Source organism: Hippoglossus stenolepis, chromosome 22 (genome assembly GCF_022539355.2).
Source record: "Hippoglossus stenolepis isolate QCI-W04-F060 chromosome 22, HSTE1.2, whole genome shotgun sequence".
Classification (NCBI taxonomy): Eukaryota; Metazoa; Chordata; class Actinopteri; order Pleuronectiformes; family Pleuronectidae; genus Hippoglossus; species Hippoglossus stenolepis.
The window spans coordinates 17585103-17608134 of record NC_061504.1 but is presented as its reverse complement, the minus strand read 5'-3'; the positions used below and the strand labels follow the sequence as shown (position 1 = coordinate 17608134).

Here is a 23032-nt window from a genome sequence, read left to right as displayed (position 1 = left end):
GTTGTTGAGAGCAGAAGTGAGTTAGGGGATGTTTGTTGTGAAGTCTCATCATCATCCTCCAGCTCGGAGATTCTACAGGAAACTAACTTTAAACTTTGTTTTGATTCGTGGCACCAAAACCTCACACCAGCTTCCTCTCAATCAATACTTTTCAAATGTTAGCATCACACCTGCTAGCTGCTCCTAGCATTGTTAGCATTAACGATGATAAACGTGTGTGTTTTCTCGTCAGCGTGCGATTGGCTGGCTGGAGTTGCGGGAAATGATTGACATCTACCAGAGGAGTGTTTTCAATAGAGACGCCATTCAGAAGCTCCTCCCCCTTCACTACAATGACCTGCTGTACCGACTTCAACACACACTGCAACACTGTGTGAGTACACCACACACACTGTACACCACACACTGCAACACACACTGCAACACACACTGCAACACTGTGTGAGTACACAACACACACTGTAACACACACTGCAACACTGTGTGAGTACACAACACACACTGTCACCTTAACCACTGCACCTGCAAACTGTGTAGACACACTGCAACACACGCACACTGTGGAGTAACAAACACACTGTAACACACACTGCAACACTGTGTGAGTACACAACACACACTGTAACACACACTGCAACATGTGTGAGAACACAAATTGTTTACGTTCTTGTTTACGTTGTTTTCAGGTTTCTTCGTCTAAACCTTCCAAATCGTTCAAAATCATCAAGAAACTTGAGAGAAAAATCAAAAAGGTAAGAAAATTGATCTATATAGATCTCTATATATAGATATATATAGAGATCTATATAGATCCTTCTATCACTGCTCATACGTGTAAAACCACCAACAGTGTTACATCTTTTCTGCTGCTAACACTGCCCCCTCTCTTCCTGCTGCTGTTACTACAACAGCTATTTATTTATCGTACTGAAAGTTGCAGGTTGATTTCAAACTGATGTTACTCACGATGTGTTTATTGCTGTTGTTGCTATGGCAACTGTTACCACTTATTTTGATACAGATAATGATGCTTTGTTTAAAACCAGCTACCAATGCTGACGACATCTATATTATTCTATATGTAATATCATATTATTACAATCTGCCTTGTACGACACGCTGTTTCCAATATGCTATTAAATATATATTATAATGAAATCTTTGATCTCAATGAAATGTGCTGATGTCACTTCCTGCAGAAGAGAAGAGATGAAGTCGCACTGAAGGCTGTCGGAGAATTCACCTTCATCCTCCGATGGATCGACGAGCTCACTCAGCACCACATCCTGTAGAGCGTCATCCTCTTCATCATCATCCTCATCATCTTCATCTTCACCGTTATCATTATCTTCATCGTCATCGTCATTTGAGCTTATTATTTTCAGTTAAAAATGTATTTAACTGGACTTTTCATGCACTTGAATAATTTGTTATTTGAAAATTTAATTTATGTTGTTGGACAAAATTATTTTATATTTATGTTACTTTAAAAAAGATAATGTGGTTCTTTTGAGTGACATGAGGCAAAGAGGTGGTAAAACATCAGGACCATCCACAGCTGTAGTTTCTCAGAGGATCTTTTATATTCATAATTCTGCTTCTTCATTTTTCATAGATCTTTAATATTTTATATTTTGTTTTAAAGTTTTTAAAGCTTTAAATATTTATAAAAATATTTATGAAAATATTCACCTGAATGTTAAAAGTTCTTTGAAAAGTTACTTTAATGTATTGAATTTAAAATAACATGAAAGGTATTATTGTATCTATATTTATATGAATTTCTAAATGAAATAAACTGTATTTTTTATCTTTATCACTGTTCACGTTTTAATTATACTATTTTGAGTGTTGACCCCCCTCTGCTGGTCAGGCTTTGGTACTACAACACGTGGGAGGACTGAACTTAAAATTGAATTGAATTGAATTGAATTGAATTGAATTGAATTGAATTGAATTGAATTGAACTTCGAGAGAGAAAGAAAAGGAAGAAAATAATGAAGGAGGAGGAATTAAGAAAGAAAGATGAGATGAGTTTAAACATTTAAATGTGAGAAGGGAACGAGACGGAAACAAAAAAGAAACCAGATGATTATTGGAAAGAGAAGAGAAACATTTAAAGGAGGAAAACGACAGAAAAAGAAACATCAAGTCGCCTCAATTCAAACAGTTTCACAGATTCAGAGTTTAACGTTTGAGTTGGTGGAAGAATTAAAGGAGCAGTTCACTCAGAAGCAAAACTGAGTCATGGTCGTCTCCGTTAGCTTCGGAAACTCCAGCGAAAGTCACTGGTACGACCGCCGAAACCCAGAGTGAGAGCTCCGCCTCCACACGAAGCGCTGACACATCCTCATCTGAGTCAGCTCTGAGTCAGCACAGTCATAAAATACTTAAACACATAAAACATAATATATTAAATCTGCTTACGAACACATTTAACATCACTGTTTCTTCTACTCTCGCTTTCGTCAAGTTTGCGTCTCAAACAGAAAAATAAAACAGTTTTCATCATTGTAATAAGTATTAAAGTATAAATAAGTAATATTAGTACATAATTCATGAGGTTTTTCCTGCTTCAGCCTTTCTGGTATGACCCAGTGATTTATGGTGCAATATTTATGTAAGCTGCTAACAAGCAAAGTTTGCTCGTGGATAATTGGAACATTAACATTTTCCTCAGGAGTGTTACAAAAACTACGAATTTAAACTCATTAAAATTTTTATATTCTAACTTTATCCTCCAAACAAACATGAACTTTGGTGATTTTCTTTTTTTCTCTTTACATACGATGGAATATTAATGATGAAGTCAGAGGTGACGGAGGCTGATGGGACTCGTCAGACAGAGGGGGTTGTATTTGGGAACGTCAAGTCCTCGACATCCAACTAAAGGATGTGGTGAGTGGGTGTGTGTGTGTGTGTGTGTGTGTGTGTGTGTGTGTGTGTGTGTGTGTGTGTGTGTGTGTGTGTGTGAGTGTGTGTGTGTGTGTGTTTGTGTTGACGGTTGGACCACACTCTGGTTTTGACTTCTAGGAAAATAACACACAATGGAGACTGGTTTTAAATAAAGGAGATGAGCAGTTAATTCCAGTTAATTAACATTTACTTAGAAAGCCAACAGTCAGAATTTGTGTGTGTGTGTGTGTGTGTGTGTGTGTGTGTGTGTGTGTGTGTGTGTGTGTGTGTGTGTGTGTGTGTGTGCTGTGTGTGTGTCAGACTGGCACAATTGTCTTTCAAAGAGGGGAAACCTCCGCATAATAAAGTGATTAAAGCTCATTTAGGCCAAAAGACAGAAAATAATACAAAATGAAAATCATCTGAACACGTTCTCCCTCTGGTATCTTCACCTGATGTTCGACGTTATGCAGACGATGTTCACTTCTACATTTCTGTTCCACCAGATGAACCCAAGTTGTTCAAATGTGTCAGATACTGGTGCTGCCATGTTGTGCTGGTGAATTCATGTGGACACGGAGCCTCTGCAGTAGTGATACTATCCACTCTGACTTTTTGCTTGGTCCATGTGCCATCTGCTAACATGGAGCGGGTGCTTCCTGCTCTGCTTCATCATCAACGCTGTGTTTAACGTGGTGTTGTGTCTGTTGTAAGTGACGTGCACTGGGATGTTGGGATACCTGAAAAATCTACTTAAATACAGTAATGAAGTATTTGTACTTTCTAGTTTCTCTTCAATCGGATTTCTTGTTCCGCAGGTGAAAAGGAATTCAAGCCTCTGTCATTTAGTTAGTTTACTCCCCCTTGTTGCCGTGGTCACTGAGCGACAGTGGCGGATGTTAAAATGTAGAATCTTTTGTTTTACTTGAACTGCGCGTCTCCTCGAATCTGAACGTCGTGAAGTTTATCGGACAATCGCTGAATGTTTGTCATGGTGACGGGCTTCGTGCCTGAAGTGATGACTCAGCTCGGTAGTGGTGAAGTTTCCAGCTGCAGTGACTCGACTTTCAGCGGTGACATGTCCACCTCCGCTGACATTTCCACCTGTGCCCGGACTTCTCCCACACACAGTGATGAAAACCGTGGTGATGCATCAGCTCAACGTGTTCACACGTGTGTGCACTTTAACATGTGATGGTTGAACATTAAGAACTGATGGTGCAGATGAGACTTGTTGCTGTTCCAGGGTCAATTAATCAATTTAACAACTAACGACTAATTGACTTTAATTCTCAGGGATCTGAGAATTAAGAGTAAAAAAAAAAAATCCTAATTCTATACTTAGGGAAGTGTTTGGTTCCAAATGCTCAGAAACCTATCTAGCATAATAACTATATATACATATAATATAACACACACACACACACACACACACACACACACACACACACACACACACACACACACACACAGCCACACACACACACACACACACACACACACACACACACACACACACGCATGTATATATATGAAAGTTTCAGTTTATTTATCAATAAAATTGCAGTGACATCATCCTGAACACAATTTATAATTATTACAACATCAGACTTTATTTCACAAATAAATATAAACTATTTAAATTAGTCTGGAGAACATCTTTTTTCAAACAATAAAAAGGAAATTTGTTGGTAGGAGGTCATGTTTAGCCTAGCTTAGCACAAACACTGGGAGCAGGGGGAAACTGCTAGCCTCGCACCAGCTTCAAATCGTAAACTGTTGATATACACACAGAATGAATGTGGACCAGGATCCACTGGTTGAACCAGTGAAGCTTTGGGGTCCACACGCCCACAGCTGAAAGTGAGCAGAGGCCTGGATCACCTGGTTCCAGCCTCCACAGGGTCTGAGTCCCCCCCCCCCCATTGATTAAAAGACTCTGAGTTCTCAGACACTCGATCGAAACCTCGGTTCAGATAATCATCAGTCGCTGAGTCACATCGACCACATCTGCTGCTTGCTGATGGGCATCATGTTTTCTTGGTGAACGGAGGAACGGTGAACTTATTTAGCAAAGTATTTCGGATACAGGATAAAAAAACACTTAGAAACTAAATAAAATAAAATAAATGACCCAGCGTGCACCTGCAGACTTCAAGATGCACAGAGAAGTAGAAGCATCGTCACGAACTTAAAGACATTCGAGTTTCTGTTCGACGTTCAGACGAGACGTGAAGAAATCGACGATCCAAACGGATTCTGATACAACGAAGATGCAACTTTTATTTGTTTCATTTGGAAATAAAAAACAAGAATCGACTGAGAAGCGGCAGCCGGAGAATCTTCGGCCTTGAAGCTTGAATAATAATTAACATAAGTGATTATCAATTATCAGTAAATTGACCAATTGATTATGTCACAAATGTGTGAATGCACATTGATTTCATGCTTTTACTTTACAAGCAAACACTCCCATGCACTCAAGCTTGCAAGCAAAAATGCACACATGCAAAATAGTTTCATAGAGCTTCCATGAGGTTTTATGCATGCACGTACACACACACACACGCACACACACACACACACACACACACACACACACACACACACACACACACACACACACACACACACACAAAAAGGTAAAGTTAGCTTTGTGTGCATGGCTACACTCAGATTTCGGTGAAGTGGTCTTTCGTCACAGTGAAGCCACGTTAACCAGGGAGTCTCCTCACTCTGTGCATGTGTGTGTGTGCATGTGTGCATGTGTGTGTGTGTGTGCACGTGTGTTCGTGGATGGAAGTGAATGGAAACCTAACCAGGGAGTCTCCTGTGCACGCAGGTTTAGCATCAGCAGAGTGAGTTTTAGAGGAAAACTGATGTCGATGCTGCTGTTTCTGGTGCTTCTGCTGAAAGCCCACAGACCACAGACGTGCACAACCACACACACACACATCACAGACGAGACGCACAGTGTCACAGACAGGGATACAGACAGCAATATATATATGAGCCCCTAGGTCAATAGAGAGTATCAGCGACTTGACAACACATCAGTCTTAACTCCCTCAGCCTCTTTGACGACCCTGTTCACTGCACAACCTGCGATCCGACATGTCTCCGTGCTCAATGTGTCTACTGGTCTTACTGGGAGCTGTGCTGGCACTTGGAAATCCTGTCCAGCCTCAGGAATCCATGGAAAACCTGCTGGTGAGTTTACCTGAGGCGTTCCGCAGGGCTCGATTAGAGATCCCACACAGTTTCCTTTCTGCTGAACCTTTACTTGTGATTATCAAGTTTAATCCTAAAATGAAGGTTGATTCAAGGACTCTGTCTTTATGGAGATTACACAGGAGCTTGAATTTGATTTCTTATTAACGTACATGTGATATTTCAATGTAACGTTTTCCCTCTGCAGCCTCGTACAAATGAAATATCACATCTTCTGCAGTCATTCGTGTATTTAGCTTTTATTTATATCATTTTTTTACTACAGATAATGACTTTTGAACCAATCATTTATTATTGAGGGGAAAATGGTGCACGGCATTTACAAAGTTCACTTATAGCTTGTGATGATAACTTAATATTCCTGTAGCTTTCCTATATATTCTGATAGTGGTCAGTTGTTGTACGGGAGCCTGGAGGGGCCACATCAACCTCTGATTGACACTTTTATCTGCTGATGATAACTAATCACAGCTTCACACGTTTTATTAATTTATTATTTGAAGCAGGTTGAAGTTCACCTCGTTACACTTTCATGAGCAAACACTGAAAACACATCATCATAACAGCAACGATCATCATGGCCTCCCTGGCCTTTAACTTTTACTTTAATTATTCTCTTTCATGATATGTGGATAAATGTGACTGGAGTCGAGATTTGACGGTTTTCAACACAACTATCTGCGTTTCAAGACTTTTCAAAGAAGATTATGAAACATGTTTCATATATTTCACGTTCTAAACGTCTGAACACGTTTTCTATATTGTGATTGCTCTCATATGATTTTCATGTGATTTGTTTCTTGTGTTTCAGGGGCTGACGAAGGTGGAAGTCGGCAGAGAACCTCTGTTCACTTCTGTGATCAGGAGCATCAACACATCGTGTCAGGTACAAGACACACAAACACACATGTACACACATTTCACTGTCACTGTCATGCTTGGTGATCATCACATGCTCCTCTATGGTCCCACTCAGACATGAAGCAACAAAGGGATTTATATATATATGTATATAAATCATAAAGATCATTATATATATATATATAGACCCTTTACTAACGGAGAAGTTTCTCGTCCCTGTTGAAGTCAGGTTTAATTTTTAGTTTTACATTTAAGCTTTATGGAAAGTCAGTGAAAATAAAAGAAAATATTCTTTACTAAAAATCTTGCCAACATTTTTTCTAGTGTAATGATTTTTAAATCCACATTTTGATTCGAGGTGTCAGGACGTTTCATTTTGTCGTCTGTTAATTGGATTTAATTCACTTTATCTGTGGTTTTGTTCGTCTCTGCTTCAATTTAAACAACGTACGAAGAAGAAAAAACACCGTTTGCCAGTTCGTAGTTTTTTCTCGTAAAGGATCGTGATAATTTTTTGCCGTTTGCTGTTTAACTTGAATTAAACTTAACACATGACCTCAACCCTGATCATGAGTCACAGTGGTGGTGGAGACAACAAGCTGCTTCACGTCGTCATCAAACTTTTGTTACATATTACATATTAACCCTTTAATTTAATAATTTATGCTGATCTAAACCCGGACGAGGCCTCAGCGTCACTCTGATCCCTGCACACTGATTCTCAGACGCTCACTTCCTCTCCTCCACAGAGAAAAGAGGACATCAAGCTGATGAACGCCACTCTGGACGTCTACATGCGCATCTTCTCCAGCATCCTGCAGCACAGCCACCGGCAGCACCACGAACCGGCCTCCGGCTCGGCCCCCGGCTCGGCGCTGCTGGACCAGCTGTCCATCTCCAACAGGAACCTCGTGAGGTCCGAACTGAAGGTGCAGCAGCAGAAGATGGAGGTGCTGAGGAGAGACCTGGGCCAAAAGCGCCACGACAACGAAGACATGATCAGCCAGCTGAGCAAAATAAAGGTAACGGACGCTTTCTATCAGGCTCACTGAAAATCTGGATCAGACTCTGCAGGTCTGAAGAAAGAAATTAATTTCAAGAACTCACTTTTTAAAGTTTTATACAAACACAGAAGTAAAACAACTCAACAAGAATCAAGTAGAAGCTGAAAACCAAAAGGACCATGAAGTCACTCTGTGGATCTCACACCTCCGTCAACAGTCAACTTAAATTCAAACTGCACCAAATCAGAAACACTCATAATCATGTTTTCAGTGAGATCCATTAATTATTCTCTGAGAAATCTAGTAAAATCTTGAAAAACGTTTTATCTTGCGAGACATGAGCAGACAAACCATCAGTGTTGAATCCAGAATCAGGGGCCATAAGGGGCCACAACACAGAGGAGACAATTTTATGTCCAACATCTGTGCACAATTCCTGATTCAGCAAAGTGCACGTTTAAGTCATTCCCTGTTTTAAGCCACAAACCTTTGATTCAAAGACTGTTCCTCGTTCATTGTTTACTTAAAAAAGTCCTAGAACATAAAAATTCGTATCAATTTGTCATATTTATTAGTGTTAATATATTAAACACTACTGACAGGACAGGGGCTGTTCAGGGGCCAATCAGATTTCAGCTGGAGCCGGTGCCCCCCCCTGGCCCCGCCTCTGAATCAGCCCCTGGTCTGTCTCTTTAAGACCCCTCCTCCTGATAAAGCTTAGTCTGCTCTGATTGGTCGACCACTTCCTCCGCGCTCTGCAGTGACGACTTCCTTTTTCTGCAGAAACCAAACTGAGCGCTTGTCAGATGTTGTGGTTTCAGTTACTGATGAAACGTCTGGAGAGGAAACTGTCGCTCACACAGCTGATCAGATGTTTCTAAAAATCATCCACGTTAAATCATCATCCTGGATATGAGCAGATAAAAACTCTGTAAACCTGTAAATTTCTGTCTGGATCAAATTAATCATCACTGACACGTGGACGCACATGTCCAACACCAGCGTCCTCTTTTTATCTGTCCCCCAGAAACACCAGGCAGGCAGGAGTATATACTCTATATATACAATATATATAACAGTCAAAATATATATTATAATAATGCAACAAATATAATAATAGACAATTATTTGACATAACTTAATATGCATATGAATGTAATGATAATTTAAGTATAAACTAGTAATTAAATAATATGTAATGTTATATCCCCTTTCATTTCGTTTAATACTTTATTCACCTTCACGTTTGTAAATAAATTCCACATAAAAGAAAGATCCTCCTTCTTTCCCAATATTTCACAAATACTGAGAATCATTTTAAAATGTTCGGACTTTTCACTGAATCATATTTTGTCTGTCCGCAGGTCGACGACCCCATGGACCAGAGAAAAGCTCTGGCTGAGTTCGGGCTCGTGTACTTGGCGGCATTGCGGGTTGCCCACTAGTTCTGACCAATAGAAGAGCTGGGATGTGTTCTCCATGACAACCGAACATCTCTCATAATGTCGTAACGTGTCGTGATGTGTTTATCGGGTTTCCACGACAACGTCTACCATGTTTCACATATTTATTTAATTTAAGGTCATTTCTTCAGGTCATTTGTTATTCCAATTAGAATTATGTTTAATTTAATTTAATTTAACTTATTTTTCTTAACTTATGATACATTTATTGACTTAATTTATATTCTTGTTGTTATTTTACGACTGAATCTTGTTTGTTTGAATAAAAGCAGAAATCAGCATCAACACAAAGTTTCATCTTCCCTCATTTCTTTGATTTTTAGAGAAAACTTTATTACTCACAAACAGAAGAATCGACAGTTGTGAGATTTCAGACGTTTCCTGAACGCAGCTCAAAGGAAAGTTTGTTGCATCACATCAGATTTATTTATATTCATAATCTGATAAAAGAAACTGATGAACGTCGACAGAAAGTGAAAATCATATTCTGATCCAAACTAATCTGACAAAATGTAATTGAATATAACTACTAATCTAATCTCAGATAATATAATCTGAAATGATCTAATCTCAAGCAATCTGATCTAATATAATCTGATCTAATATAATCTGATCTAATATAATCTGAACTCTACACATCTAATCTAATATAAACTCAGATAATCTACTCGGAACAAATCTAATCCAATTTTATGAAATGCAACTAAACTAATCTAACATCAACTAATTTAATATAATATATCAAACATAAACTCATATTTTAATATAATCTGATCAAATCTAAATTTATCTAATCTAATAGAAAGTCGGATTATCCAATATGAACTAATCTAATCTATGAAAATTCAAATGTAACCTTAACTAATATCATCTAATCTGATATAATATGATTTTAACTCATCTAATCTATTAGAACCAAATATCTAATATGAACTAATCTAATCTGAGAAAGTCTCATCTAACCTAATGTATTGAATGAAATATAAAGTCAGATAATCTACTCTGATATAATATAATCTATTTAAAGCTCATTAGAATCCACTTTAAACCAAACTTGACTTCCAACCACAGCAGCGTGAAGGGGTTTCCCCTCGGGCGAACAGGGGCGCTGACGTCAGCTGAGAGATTCAGTTTGATCCAAAGAAAAACTGAATCATCACAGGTGAACGTGGACGACCGGAAAATTCTCTTTGAGTTTTCCTCTGTGAGTCGGAGGGGACGGAAAAAAAAATGAAATGTTAAATGTCCTCCTCCATGTCAGCAGATGGGACATGGACCAAAGTGAAAAACTCAAAGTGGACGTTAAATAAATGTTTGTAAAGATGTTTCTGTCGTTTCAGCTCGTTCTTATCTCCCTGATGTTTGTTCAAGTGTTTCTGATCAGTTTGGTTTTTATTATTTATTTGATGATATAAGAACTGGCTGAGACGTGATGATTGACAGCTGCTTCTAGAGTAGTAACCTAGTGTCGTTACGCTGGATGACCCGATTGTAGCCAACAGGATCTTCACGGTCGCTGTTACACCTGAGGATTGTGGGTAGTGCTTCCTAACATCAAACACCATTTAAACACAACTGATATCGTACAGACTTGTGGCTTCTACGGGAGAAATGAACGTTGTTACACAATCTCGTAGCTTGAGGTGAGTCTACCTCGGATGGTTAAATATTACGGTTGATGTTGAATGGGATCTTCTGGAACCGCGCTGCCGAGCTGTGTTAGCCAGCGCTGTGATTTCCGTGTGTCCTCTAAACGCCTCTCATGCTAACTCCACAGTGTTAGCATCACAGCTGCAGTTAGCATCAGCTGGACCCTGGAGCCTTAATGGAGGGTTGAGGTTTATAAGTGGAAACGTCACTGGGACCTTTTCCTGATTTTCCTCCCGCAGCCAATCACAGACTCAGGTGTTCACCGCGGCCAATTTGACCCGACGGGCGGACGTGGTTGAAGACTTACTTTAGTTTGTAAAGGCCCTTCACCGGATTCAAACCGACACTCAACATCCGGGCCTCAGATAATTAGCTGCTGCTTTCATTCACTGTGACGGGGCTCAGCATGGGGGTCGGAAGGTCGATAAACTATTTTTATAGAAATATAATATTTTTATAACATCAGTCAAACTTTATTTACATGGAACTTTACAGCTGAAGAAACGTGGGATGTAAAAGTCAATTAGAAAACATTTCTAACTAATTCAAACCAAACTTAGAGCAACAACATTTTTAGTGGAAGTTTTGTTTTCTGTCTTTTAATTCTGTAAAATTTCATGTAAAAATTCAACAAAATTTTCCCTCAAAACCTGCAAAACCTCTTCCTGTTTGTCTGTGTGTGTGTGTGTGTGTGTGTGTCTGTGTGTGTGTGAGTCTGTGTGTGAGTGTAAGTGTGTGTGAAGGGAATACCCGTGTACTGTAGGCTTCACACCTCTAACACCTAAATGTCAACAATCTTCCTTCCTGGGAACCGGGGTTAAAATAAATCACATGTACGACTGAGTCAAGCTGCTCAGTTTAAACTCAGTTTACTGAATTTATTCAATAATAATAAAAATAATAACTTAATTTCTACAGAACTTTTCAATCAGCTGTCAAAGTGCTTCACAAAGAGGACGAATAAGAAAGATGCCAAAGCGATCGAGTCGTAAACATCGTTGATAAACTTTGTCTTTGTTAAAATGTCCTCCTAGTGTCTTATGGTCGTCTCACTCGAACTATTGGCTACACGGCCCCCCCGATGGTATCTGCTGGTACTGCTCTGTTTCCTACGTATCCGTAAACTTTCCGAAGACGTGCACAGGTTCTGACGAAATGAACGGACTGAAGGTTCCTTTCTTCCTCCGTATACGTCTCTAACGTTGAGCGTGACTGGGCCGAACGTGTCGACATCATGTGACTAGTATCAGAATCCACAGATCTGAATTTGATTATTGATTATTCATAGTATGACCTTTGCTGTTTACGTGTCTTTTTCAGACTATTGTATTAATCTGGTTAATATCGGAACATCGGTCTCCATGGAAACGTGTCTATTGACCCATGTGTCACTTGAACATCTGCAGCTTCTCCTCATTTACAATAAAATCTTTTCTGTGAAGCTCAGACCTCCACTGCTTTCACTTTCCTCTGCTTCCTGCAGGGTTTTTCCAAATGTGTGTGTGTTTGTTTGGTTGTCAAGAAAACTTCATCAGTTTCTCTCGGATTAAATTAGAAGCCGCTCAAAGAAACACCTCACGCCCAGGCGCGGGGTCTCTGCTGCATGACCTCACTTCCTGCTCTCGTCTTGCTCATCAGTCTCCAGTCACACTGACGGAATTTACATTAAATGCTTCGTCAGCGTTTCTTCATTCAGAGGCAATAACTCAAATATAGATACTTTGTTAAACAGATGTTCAGAAATGTTCAGTTTGTACGTTTGTGTGTTTGTTTGTTTGTGAGCAGCATTACACAAAATGTTCCCTTCAGAATTTTAAAACCTGAAATAGAATATTTTCTTTCTAGTTCAACTTTTATACCTCGACACGTGAACCCAGGTCGTGCGTCGTCAGTCTGTCGGTAACTGTCTGTAACTCTGTCAGTAGCTCTGTCAGTAACTGTGGTGGGTTTCACATATTTCATTGCTGCACAGAATACGACACAAAGTCTGTGCACCTGTGTTTTTCCCTGAAGCTGCTTTCAGACCTGCACCGAACTCCTGATAATCTCCGGAGGTTCTCAAGAGAAGAGTCATTTTCAGACATGAACTTCTCTGGAGTTTGGAGAATGTCCGGAGTCTGTCACTCGGACATAATGTCAGGAGATTATCAGGAGTTCAGTGCAGGTCTGAAAGCAGCAGGACTCAGATTCTGATTCAGCTTTAATTTAAAACATAGGAACCTTCAGCTCATAATAAAACCACAGATGCAGCAGTTTCCATTAAAGCTTCTGGATCTTCTGATGGTTTCTGACGCAGGCTGCAGTGCTTTCAGGAAACTTCCAATAAACGTGCGTGCAGGTGCAGGCCTGCATCAGGACCATCACCTGCGTCCCCACGTTGACCAGTAAAACCTTAGATTCTAATAAAAGCTGCAGGTGAGTTGAAGTTCAGCTGCGAGCTGGTGTTCAGTGTTTGACGAGTGCGAGTGGGAGACCCCTCAGCCTCTTCTATGAAGTTTGATAATTTAAAGGAAACTGCACAACCACAATTTTCACACCTTGATCATCTCGGCATCGCACGTTGTCTCGCTCTCTCCCTCCCCTGTGTGTCTGTGTCTCTGCCTCGCCCTCGCTCTGAGTTATAAATAAGCTTTCACTCAAGCATTCAGGACGACTTATGCACTTTGAGGCAACTTCACAACATCACAGCATCAGTCAGAAAAGTCTCGGCCCGTCTCCGTCTTTGGCATCAATCCGACCGCCGGCACTCGCACCAGGCCCGTCCAGACTTTGGAATTGCACCGACGACTGCAAGCGGCGATATGATGGTTTCCACGGCGAAGGCAGTGGTCTATCTGTCCCTGTGTCTTTGTGTGTGTCAGGTCAGAGGATCGCACATCCCTGAAAAGATGAACAGAACCATCCAGAACCTCCTGCGTACCTATGTGAGTACTCAGATTACTGAGAGTACTCAGAGTACTGAGATTACTCAGACTACTCATACTACTCAGACTACTCAGAGATTAGAGTACAGCTGACTGTGTTTAACTCTGTGGTTCTAACTTCCAGTTTCCTCCTCTTGCTGCTTTCTCACCACAAACACATGCGCACACTTGTACTTTGCACTTGTTTTACATTTAAAGGACGAGTCTGTTGGGTTTTGTCTAAATATTAAACTCATCGTCCAAATTTAAGATAAATTCCTTTAAAACCTTTGAAAATAACTTAATGTAAATTTCAGCAGGGCCGCTCTGCCTGATGCATTCAAGGACCTTCTGACTGACAAGCTCCCTGCAGCTTTTTAGTGCAAAGACATGCAGCTTGTCAGTGAAATAAATTAATGTTGGAATGTTTTTTGTAAGTTGGCAGGAAACTAAGAAAGAGCAGAGTAACAGAGCTCAGTAGCAACAGCTGACTCTTAGGTCTCAGAAGTCTGACTGTCCTTGAATGCATCACCACCAACAGATTGCAGAACAGTGGAAACATTCACACGCTTCAATTTTCTGAATGAAATACTGTGACTCATTAGTTCAAAAGTGACAAGTGACTCTGGAATCGTCAGACTGTCCCTGAATGCACCTTCAGTCCATCTCTCTGAAACCTCTGAAAACTCTGATGTCTCTTTATGCTTTAAGTTTTAGACGGGAAAAATAAAGTTGATTATTTTCACCTGTGATCTGAAAAATATTTCACACATCTTTTCTTTCCCTTCTTTAGAATATTGGGGCCTTAGAGAGATACAACGGGACGCCCGTGTTCCCCAGGGAGCCGCTGGTCGACAGTATGGAGGTAAACAAAGTCACCATCTTGTGTGTGTGTGTGTGTGTGTGTGTGTGTGTGTGTGTGTGTGTGTGTGTGTGTGTGTGTGTCGCTCTTCAAACACACTCTGACAGATTTACTTATTGATCAGATCAGGAATCCGGGATCATTCCGGTCACGAGGAAAAACCTCCTCAGTCAAGATATGACGTGGCCACTTTGGTCGGCTGCGTTCCGGCATCAGTGGGACGAACGCTTGTGACGTTGTTCTGGCCCAGATGTGGCACGAGTCCGGCATTATGTCCATGAGTGTCGTGAGGACACTCATGGACATAATGGATTCCTCTGCCCGAACCTCAACCATCACAACTAAATAACCAACCCTCACCTCAACCTGATTCTAACCCTATAACCAAGTCTTGACCCTCAAAAAGACAATTTGTTAGGACCTGTCAAAATGTCCTCACAATGACGGGATTGAACCAAAATTGGCCTAATAACTATAGATAGACATGCCCCCACACACAGACACACACACTCACACTGTGGGTTTTCCCATTTTGAATTTGTTCCAGTCCTGAAACTTCATGTGACTCATCTGAGCTCAAACCTTATTTAGACGCGGATGAGTCATTAAATTGAATAATGATGATCTTTCATTCAATTGATTTAAGGAAAAATATTTATTATGGTGAAGAAATTCAGATTGTTGCTGTTGAACGACGCCTCCGGAGCATTTCAGGCTCTTTTATTCATGTGAATCTTTAGATTGAATTTTAAAGTCGACCTCTGACCTCTGTTGTGCTCTTGCATCCAATTAATCTTCCAACCTCACATGAAGGTTTAAAATATGACATTTACCGAGCAACATTTTCCTTCAGGCCCACTCTGCTTATTGTATCTCCTGTGTGGGGAAACCACAATGGGGGGTTTTTTTTTTCATTGTGTGAAACTTTGACAAATGCTCAGCGGCTGGTTTGACACACGATACCTTTGTATTTGATTTATTAACAAATGTCAACTTAAAATGTTATGCTCTACATTTCTGTTCAGGGTTTGTTTTCATTTTATTACATAGACTTGAAATCTTATTTGATGTGGAAATAATTCAGGATCTGAAGCTTAGTCTCAGTTTTTCATCAGCAATTTTAAAATCATCTTCCAGAAATCGCATTTATCATCTGCTGAAAAGATGACGTTCATGGGCGGCGTTTTGGAGACGTATGAAAAGCTGCTTGGCCAAATGTTGGAGCAGCGGCCGAACCTGACTCCCCCGACAGCCGGGGGCAGAGAGGGTCTCGACTCGGCTGCCAACGCTGTCCCGGGGGCCGGCGATGATGAGGTCAGGACGGACCTGATGTACATTCTGGGGAAGATCCAGGACCTGAAGAGGCATCGCTACCAGGAGCAGAGCAAACTGCTGCAGAGGCTGCACGACCTCGGGAAAGTCCAGGTAGAGACATGAGCCGCTTTCACACATGACCTCCGGAGCACGTCCACAGAATCCGGTCTGGACTTTCTCCGGAGTTTTTCTTTCACTCATGAACAACGTAGCAGGAGATTTTTCACTCTTATCACCAAAAACTCTCTGCAAGTCTTCGTCGGCGTCGTCCACGTGTTTGGCTCTGATTTTTATTCCTGAGATATTTGATTTCTTTTTGTTAGTTTATTTATGTTTGCGTGTGTCCCGTGTTAGAAACGTCGTCAACACGCACACTCGCGGTGACTCTCCTGCTCTTCCAGACATTCTACAGAGGTTTTACCAGCCGGCTGGAAAGAGAAACCTCTGAATAATGTTGTGTAGATAATGGAAGCTTTACTGAAAGTGACACAGGACTTGTGGTTGTGTGATGCTGTTGTGGGAACTTACACTCGTGTCTTTCTCCACCAGATGGATGACCGCACCATCCAGAGCAAGGCATTGGGCGAGCTGCCGTGGCTGTACGCGGAGGCGAGTTCACTGAGCAGCATCAAGAAGCAGACGAGGCGGCGGCGGAGACAAGCGAGGAAGGTCATAGGTCATCAGTGAGCCTGAGACGCCAAGAAACTCAACATCGACCAAAACAAAAGTGAAAAGCAAAAATTTAATTGTTGGAAAGTTAATGATAAATGTTTAAGATGTTGAAATATAATGTTTCTGTTCTGTTTTATTAAGATAATATTTAAAGGATCATATCACAGTGAACCAGCAGTCTAAGCCTTTTGAAAATATTGGAGTTTTATGTATTATTTAAGGTAGTTTGGTGTTTTTATACTTGAACAGGTTAATGGGTCCAGAGACTTTGACTCAGTTTCACCTGGAAACATTTGATTCCCTGATTATCTTTTGTATTTTACTGACATGTTGTAGTTTTCTATATTTATTTTCATATTTAAAGTCTATATTTAAAACTGAATCTATTGACTGACGGTTGATTTATTTATTGTGTATTTATAGATTGGCACATGCAAGAAAAATGTGAATAAAACAGAGTGAACCTCACCTCGTCTGGCTCTTATCGTGATTTTCGTGACTTTTAGCACTTTGTTGTTGTGGCTGTTAAACTTTAACGTCTGAGATCACGTCGGTGTCGATCTACGTCCGTACAAACAGGTTTACGTCCAAACTAGCACATTCTGTTAGAAATGAAAACTTCAAACAGTTGAATGGGTGATTAAATTAAAGACTAATGGTGTAAGAAAGGTTTTCATTAAAATGTCATATACGTTACAAAGGTCGTCAGTAAACTATTTAAGTTAAATGATCACAAAACATATTATTTGATTCATGAGAAATGATAATGACTGAACTTCGGTGGCTCTGCTCTGACGCTCAGCTGCTGCTCAGCCCGGCTGCTCGGGGTATTTCTGCAGAATACACAGCGGCGACATCACTTCCTGTGTCATCACTTCCTGTGACATCACTTCTGGTAAACAGCAAGTAGCCGTCTTTTACAGTAACTCACAGCCCTTACCCACAATGCACTGAGGCCTGTATGAGAGTGTGTTAGAGGCTGCGGCTTCTAAGAATCCGAGCTGTGTTTCCCCTGTGTTTGTGTGTGTTTGTGTGTGGGTGTGTGTGTGTGTGTGTGTGTGTGGTCAATGAACTTAAACAGTCTTAAAGGGACCTCACAACTATTACAATAGATTTAGATATGTTAAAAATCTTTTAAATCATTTTTTCAAAGCGATAGTTTGTGTTGATAGTCTTTAGTTGTGTAGAGGTTTGAATTCCTCAGTAGTGACGGAGGTTGTTCTCAGTCACGAGGACGCATCATGAGTGAGGGAAGAACTTTTCTAACTTTGTGAGATCAGGACGTTTTCCAACATCTGGGTCTTTCTCCTTGTTTCCTCTCCTGCCGATGTTTCCTTTACGTCTGAGCCCGTCCACCTCCTACATCACTGGGCCTCATTTTAAATATGAAATCAAATCAATTGTTATTTTAGTTCTACTTTGATTTGTTTTGTTTGGTCCATGTTGCAGCTGCTAACATGGAGGAGGCAGGGTTATGACCTATACTACAGCCAGCCACCAGGGGGTAATCAAGGCCCTTTGTCTTAACTTTCGGGAGCCGTCACGTCGTCCATCTTTTTATTTATGGTCTGTGGACGTGATGATCAGAAAACCACAACAAAGAAATGAGAATAAATCAAACGGCTTCACTGCAGCGAGAGTTTGTTTCACGTGTCGATAAGGAAACGACTCCGATCGTTATCTCACCACTGAAACCAGATAAGTGATGAAACAGAAACTTGATTTTCACACATTATTTACACAACAGTCTGTGAATATTTCAGTCTGGGTCACGAGTTATGATTGTCATTTCCTGTGAGAGCATGATATCATATTTTAGAGAAAACTAGCCTGTCGAAATAGACCATGAAGCGCCGTGTGTATTGGGGGATACAACAGTGTGATTGACAGCTAGTAACATGTGTAGGTGGGCGTGCAGTGTCCTCGAACTCTCAGGCTCCGCCCCCCACTCCTCCAAATATGGTCACTTCTGGTTTAAAACCCAAGATGGCGCCGAACAAACCGTCAAACTGAGGCTTCAGAAACGACTCAGAAAGAAAGTGTTGTGGTTTCAAAACAGCTTTAAGAAAAAAAAAGAATGTGTGTTTTATGAGTGTTCATCAGTTTCAGTCAGTGCTGAGTGTTCATAAGGAACACACACGCACACACACACGCACACACACACACACACACACACACACACACACACACACAGCTCATTAACATATCAGACAGAAACTCACTGCGGCATTTCTATGAAGCTACTTGTTGTTTCCTGTTGCAAAGGAAGCTGTGAGTGGGTTGACACACACACACACACACACACACACACACACACACACACACACACACTAGAAATTAGAAAGCAGAAATATGTTACCTTTCACACTCAATCTCGTATGTGGATTCAAAGTCGTCATGGAAACAGTTCAACTGTATCCATGCTCGTTATTTATATGACATACTATTAGAACCATAACTTTTATTAATATTAAAAAATAATGTTTTGTTTTTTATAAAATGTGTTTTTCTTTAATTCCAAAAAAGAGAAAAATTCCGAAGTTAATCACAAACATTTCAACATTTTTTTAATTTAATTTTGTTACGTTTTGTTGGGAGGGTAAAATTAAACAATACGTCTAATTGTTCTTACATAGTTCTACTATTTTAATAAATACAGTTCTGCAGCTCAGTGTGTGAAGCTGCAGTTCCACAATCTGCCATTTGGTGGTGCTGTAGGAACAGACTGCAACTGTAGCATCTTCCCTTCAGACCTGCGGAGTGAAGGATTCATCTACTGTTTGGTGTCTGTGACCGAGTCCACAGGTTGTAAATGGAGGAATACAAAAAACAATAAGTCCCTTAAAATCCCAGGAATACTCACGTAGAGGCTGAACATCCCATAATATGACAAGACCAATCAAACTGCTTATTTAGGATTTCATTACATGCTCACTTGATTTAAGGTAAAAATGTAATTTTAAGTTTTGTCCTGAGGGTGGTGCTAGAGTAAAGGCCACGGGGTCAAAAAGAAAAACAGTGAATTTAACTCTGTGTGTGTGCGTGTGTGCGCGTGTGTGAGTGAATGTCTCTGCTCACATCTAGTGGCCAAACTTTGCAACTGAATCCATTATTTTTTATATAGTATTTAATCCCCACATGTTGTCCACACTGACTTCAACACTAATATTCTGACTATTGACCTAATATCTAATATAACATTCCAGTTATATTCCTGTTAACATGTTGTAGAGCAGAGTTTGATTATGATATTTGTCTTTAAAATAGAAATGTTTAATACAATTTACCCGGTGTTAAAGAGTGTAGAGATGCAGTGTGACCACTAGGAGGCTGCAGAGTATAACCACTGTGTTCTGACTTCAGTGCAGTGAGGAGAAGATTTACAAGTACAACAAGTAAACGAGAGAAACTCAAAATCCAGAGTGCAGGGTTGATGGTTTGATCCCCGGCCCTGAAGACAAACTCTGATTCATAAATGTGGAATTTCAAACATGTCAACATGCAGGAGAAAGTTTATAACGATGCAGAGACAAAGATCTTGCATCTAATAGTTAATCATCATGTCGGAGTTAACGCAGCGTGAACTGAGAGAAGAGAAACCGGAATAAAAGTTCCCCTGTGTGTGTGTGTGTGTGTGTGAGAGACAGACGACGGTATGATGAAGAGAGACGCTGGAAATAAACTGACCTCTGGCCTGACAAATCTGACACCATCTGAATACACACACACACACAGAGTTTTGCATGTGTCCTGAACTCAGAGACCCTCGGTGCAGATCAGCAAGCGGCTGCTGCTGCTGCTGCTGCTGCTGGTCGAGTCTATATTAAATTATACAGAGAGAGAGAGAGAGAGCGAGAGAGAGAGAGAGAGAGAGAGAGAGAGAGAGAGAGAGAGAGAGAGAGAGGGAGTCAGAGAGAGAGAGAGAGAGAGAGAGAGAGAGAGAGGGAGAGGGAGAGAGAGAGAGAGAGAGAGGGAGAGAGAGAGAGAGAGAGAGAGAGAGAGAGAGAGAGGGAGTCAGAGAGAGAGAGAGAGAGAGAGAGAGAGAGAGAGAGAGAGAGAGAGAGGGAGAGAGAGAGAGAGAGAGAGAGAGAGGCAGGTAGAGAGACAGTTTCCATGACTGGTTTTATATTTAGGTTTTCAAACTGTCGGCAGAAGGTGAAACGATCGAGCCTGAAAGACACCAAGTAGAAACTCTGTGGGTCAGAGTGAGTTTAAATCACTTGGAACAGATTTGAGATGATGCAGATTATTTGAACGTTGCTTCACTTCTTCACTTTAAAAAGCTGAAGACCTGACGGCTGCAGCTGCTGAATGTGATGAAATCCCTTCAGACCAGGGTCATATGAGTCAGAACGTTTCAGTTACTGTTGGTTTAGAACCAATTGGGTTATTGGTTGATTATTGATAAGATTAAAATAGATTAGTGTGGTTAAGGGTTTCAATGAGTGTTTGAATGGATTAGAATGGCTTAGAACCTTCTAGAATGGGTTTAGAACGGATATAAAAGCCTTAGAAGGGGCTATATTTGGGTTTAAATGGGTTCAGGGGTTTATAGTGGGTTAGAATGGGTTTAGATTGGGATTAGTTACAAAGATAAATTTGTAAAATTGGTGTCATCTTTATCTCCAGTCTATGCTGAGGACCTGTGTGAAGTCGCCATGCAACTTTCTACACATCAGAAAATATTTGAAACTAGTGCACTGCATGCTGGGAAGTATATGCAAGTAAGTGCTTTACAAAATAAAAGTATTTATCTGAGAATTCACAGTGCAGAGGAAAGGTAAACGTGGTTTTCCTGCTTTTCTTCAACTAAAAGAACAGAATGTGACAAAAGTATATTTTCTAATTAATCTCCAGTTAATTGGTCCGATTGTTAAAATATGAGTTTGGAACGACAGCGTCCGCTCCAGAGCTTTGCTGCTAGCGACAACATCAGTAAACAGTTAATAAACAGTTTTAAACTGTTGTGTGGGAATGAGAATAATATCAATAAACGTCATGTTAGTGAATGAGTGTCGAGCCTGTGTCGTGAGTGAAGTTGTGCAGTAAGTGGATATTAATTTGGACCCATAATCCCTTGCAGCAATTCGCTGCAGGTTACCAGTGTGTGTGTGTGTTTGTGTGTGTGAGTTTGTGTGAGTGTGTGTGTCTATTTAAAACAGAATGTAAGTCCAAGCTCAGCAGGAGATCATGACCCCCACACACACACGGATGAACCTCCGTCACACGTCACTGTTCAGTGTGCAGACGTCCACTGACTCAGCAGAACGTGAGGGAGGTTTCAGGTTTTGATTGACGTGTGGACGATGATTATTAAACAAACTCACTTCAACACTCGTCTCTCATCTCAGGCTCCACCCACACTGTGGCTTCGTTTACATCTTCCATTTTCGAAAACTGAGACTGCTAGTCACACTTTAAGCTAAATCCACGCTAATACGATTTAGTCTTAAAATGGGGATTTTAAAAGGTAACCACGGTGTAAACAGGAAGTAGATCAACCTGCTTTTGGTTGCTTAGTTACAGTAAATATGGTAAAAAGGTGAAAAAAAGAGGTGGAACTGTTACATAAATGTTAGTTACGCGGCTGGTAGTCAGGTCATGTGACTGATAGGAACCAATCAGGAAGAGAACGAGGTGGATGGAGCTTTTGTTTGAAAATGACCTCATCAGGGTCATTAGGTCGCACCACAGGTGAGCATCCTGCAGAGCTGCTTTGATCTGTTAGCATCATGCTAGCTTCTATAATTAGTAACCCTATACTTCCTGTTAATCTCCCTGCCGGCTAAATTGGAACACAGCTGCTCCAATCATGTGGCTGCTCATCGTTTCCATGGTGAACCAATTATCTTGTCAATGATGGGAGAGGAAGAAAGAGAGTGTGAAAAAGAAAATGTGCATGGATGACAAAGTGTGTGTGTGTGTGCAGTTTCCTTCCTCCTTGAGCTGTGATGTCACATTCTTCTCCCTGACAACGCTGCATTCTTTGGCACCCCACGTTGTCATGGTAACAGCAGCATCCTCGGAGCGTCCGTGTGCAGATATTTGATAGAATTTCAGATATTTCTGTGCTTGTTCTGTACTGTAGGCCACTAACTCTTATATTTATGAGAAATCATTCTCGTAATTAGCTTTAAAAAAAAAATTTGATATCTCGTTAATTGATGGTTAGTGGCC

General features: G+C 40.6%; 1 protein-coding gene across 1 annotated transcript; it reads left to right on the top strand.

Annotated features, from left to right (window-relative positions):
• The first annotated feature begins 13658 nt into the window (after positions 1-13658).
• On the top strand, positions 13659-17323 carry LOC118101776 (interferon gamma). The gene is made up of 4 exons (XM_035147764.1): positions 13659-14028; positions 14801-14872; positions 16007-16294; positions 16733-17323. The coding sequence occupies exons 1-4, from the start codon at positions 13906-13908 to the stop codon at positions 16868-16870; spliced, it is 621 nt and encodes a 206-aa protein (XP_035003655.1). The 5' UTR covers positions 13659-13905; the 3' UTR covers positions 16871-17323.
• The last annotated feature ends 5709 nt before the right edge of the window (positions 17324-23032 follow it).

Coding starts and splice junctions, on each gene's coding strand:
- LOC118101776 (XM_035147764.1), top strand. CDS start 13,906: ATGATGGTTTCCACGGCGAAGGCAGTGGTCTATCTGTCCCTGTGTCTT. Junction 14,873..16,006: donor CGCTGGTCGACAGTATGGAG/GTAAACAAAGTC, acceptor ATCATCTTCCAG/AAATCGCATTTATCATCTGC. Junction 16,295..16,732: donor ACGACCTCGGGAAAGTCCAG/GTAGAGACATGA, acceptor TTTCTCCACCAG/ATGGATGACCGCACCATCCA.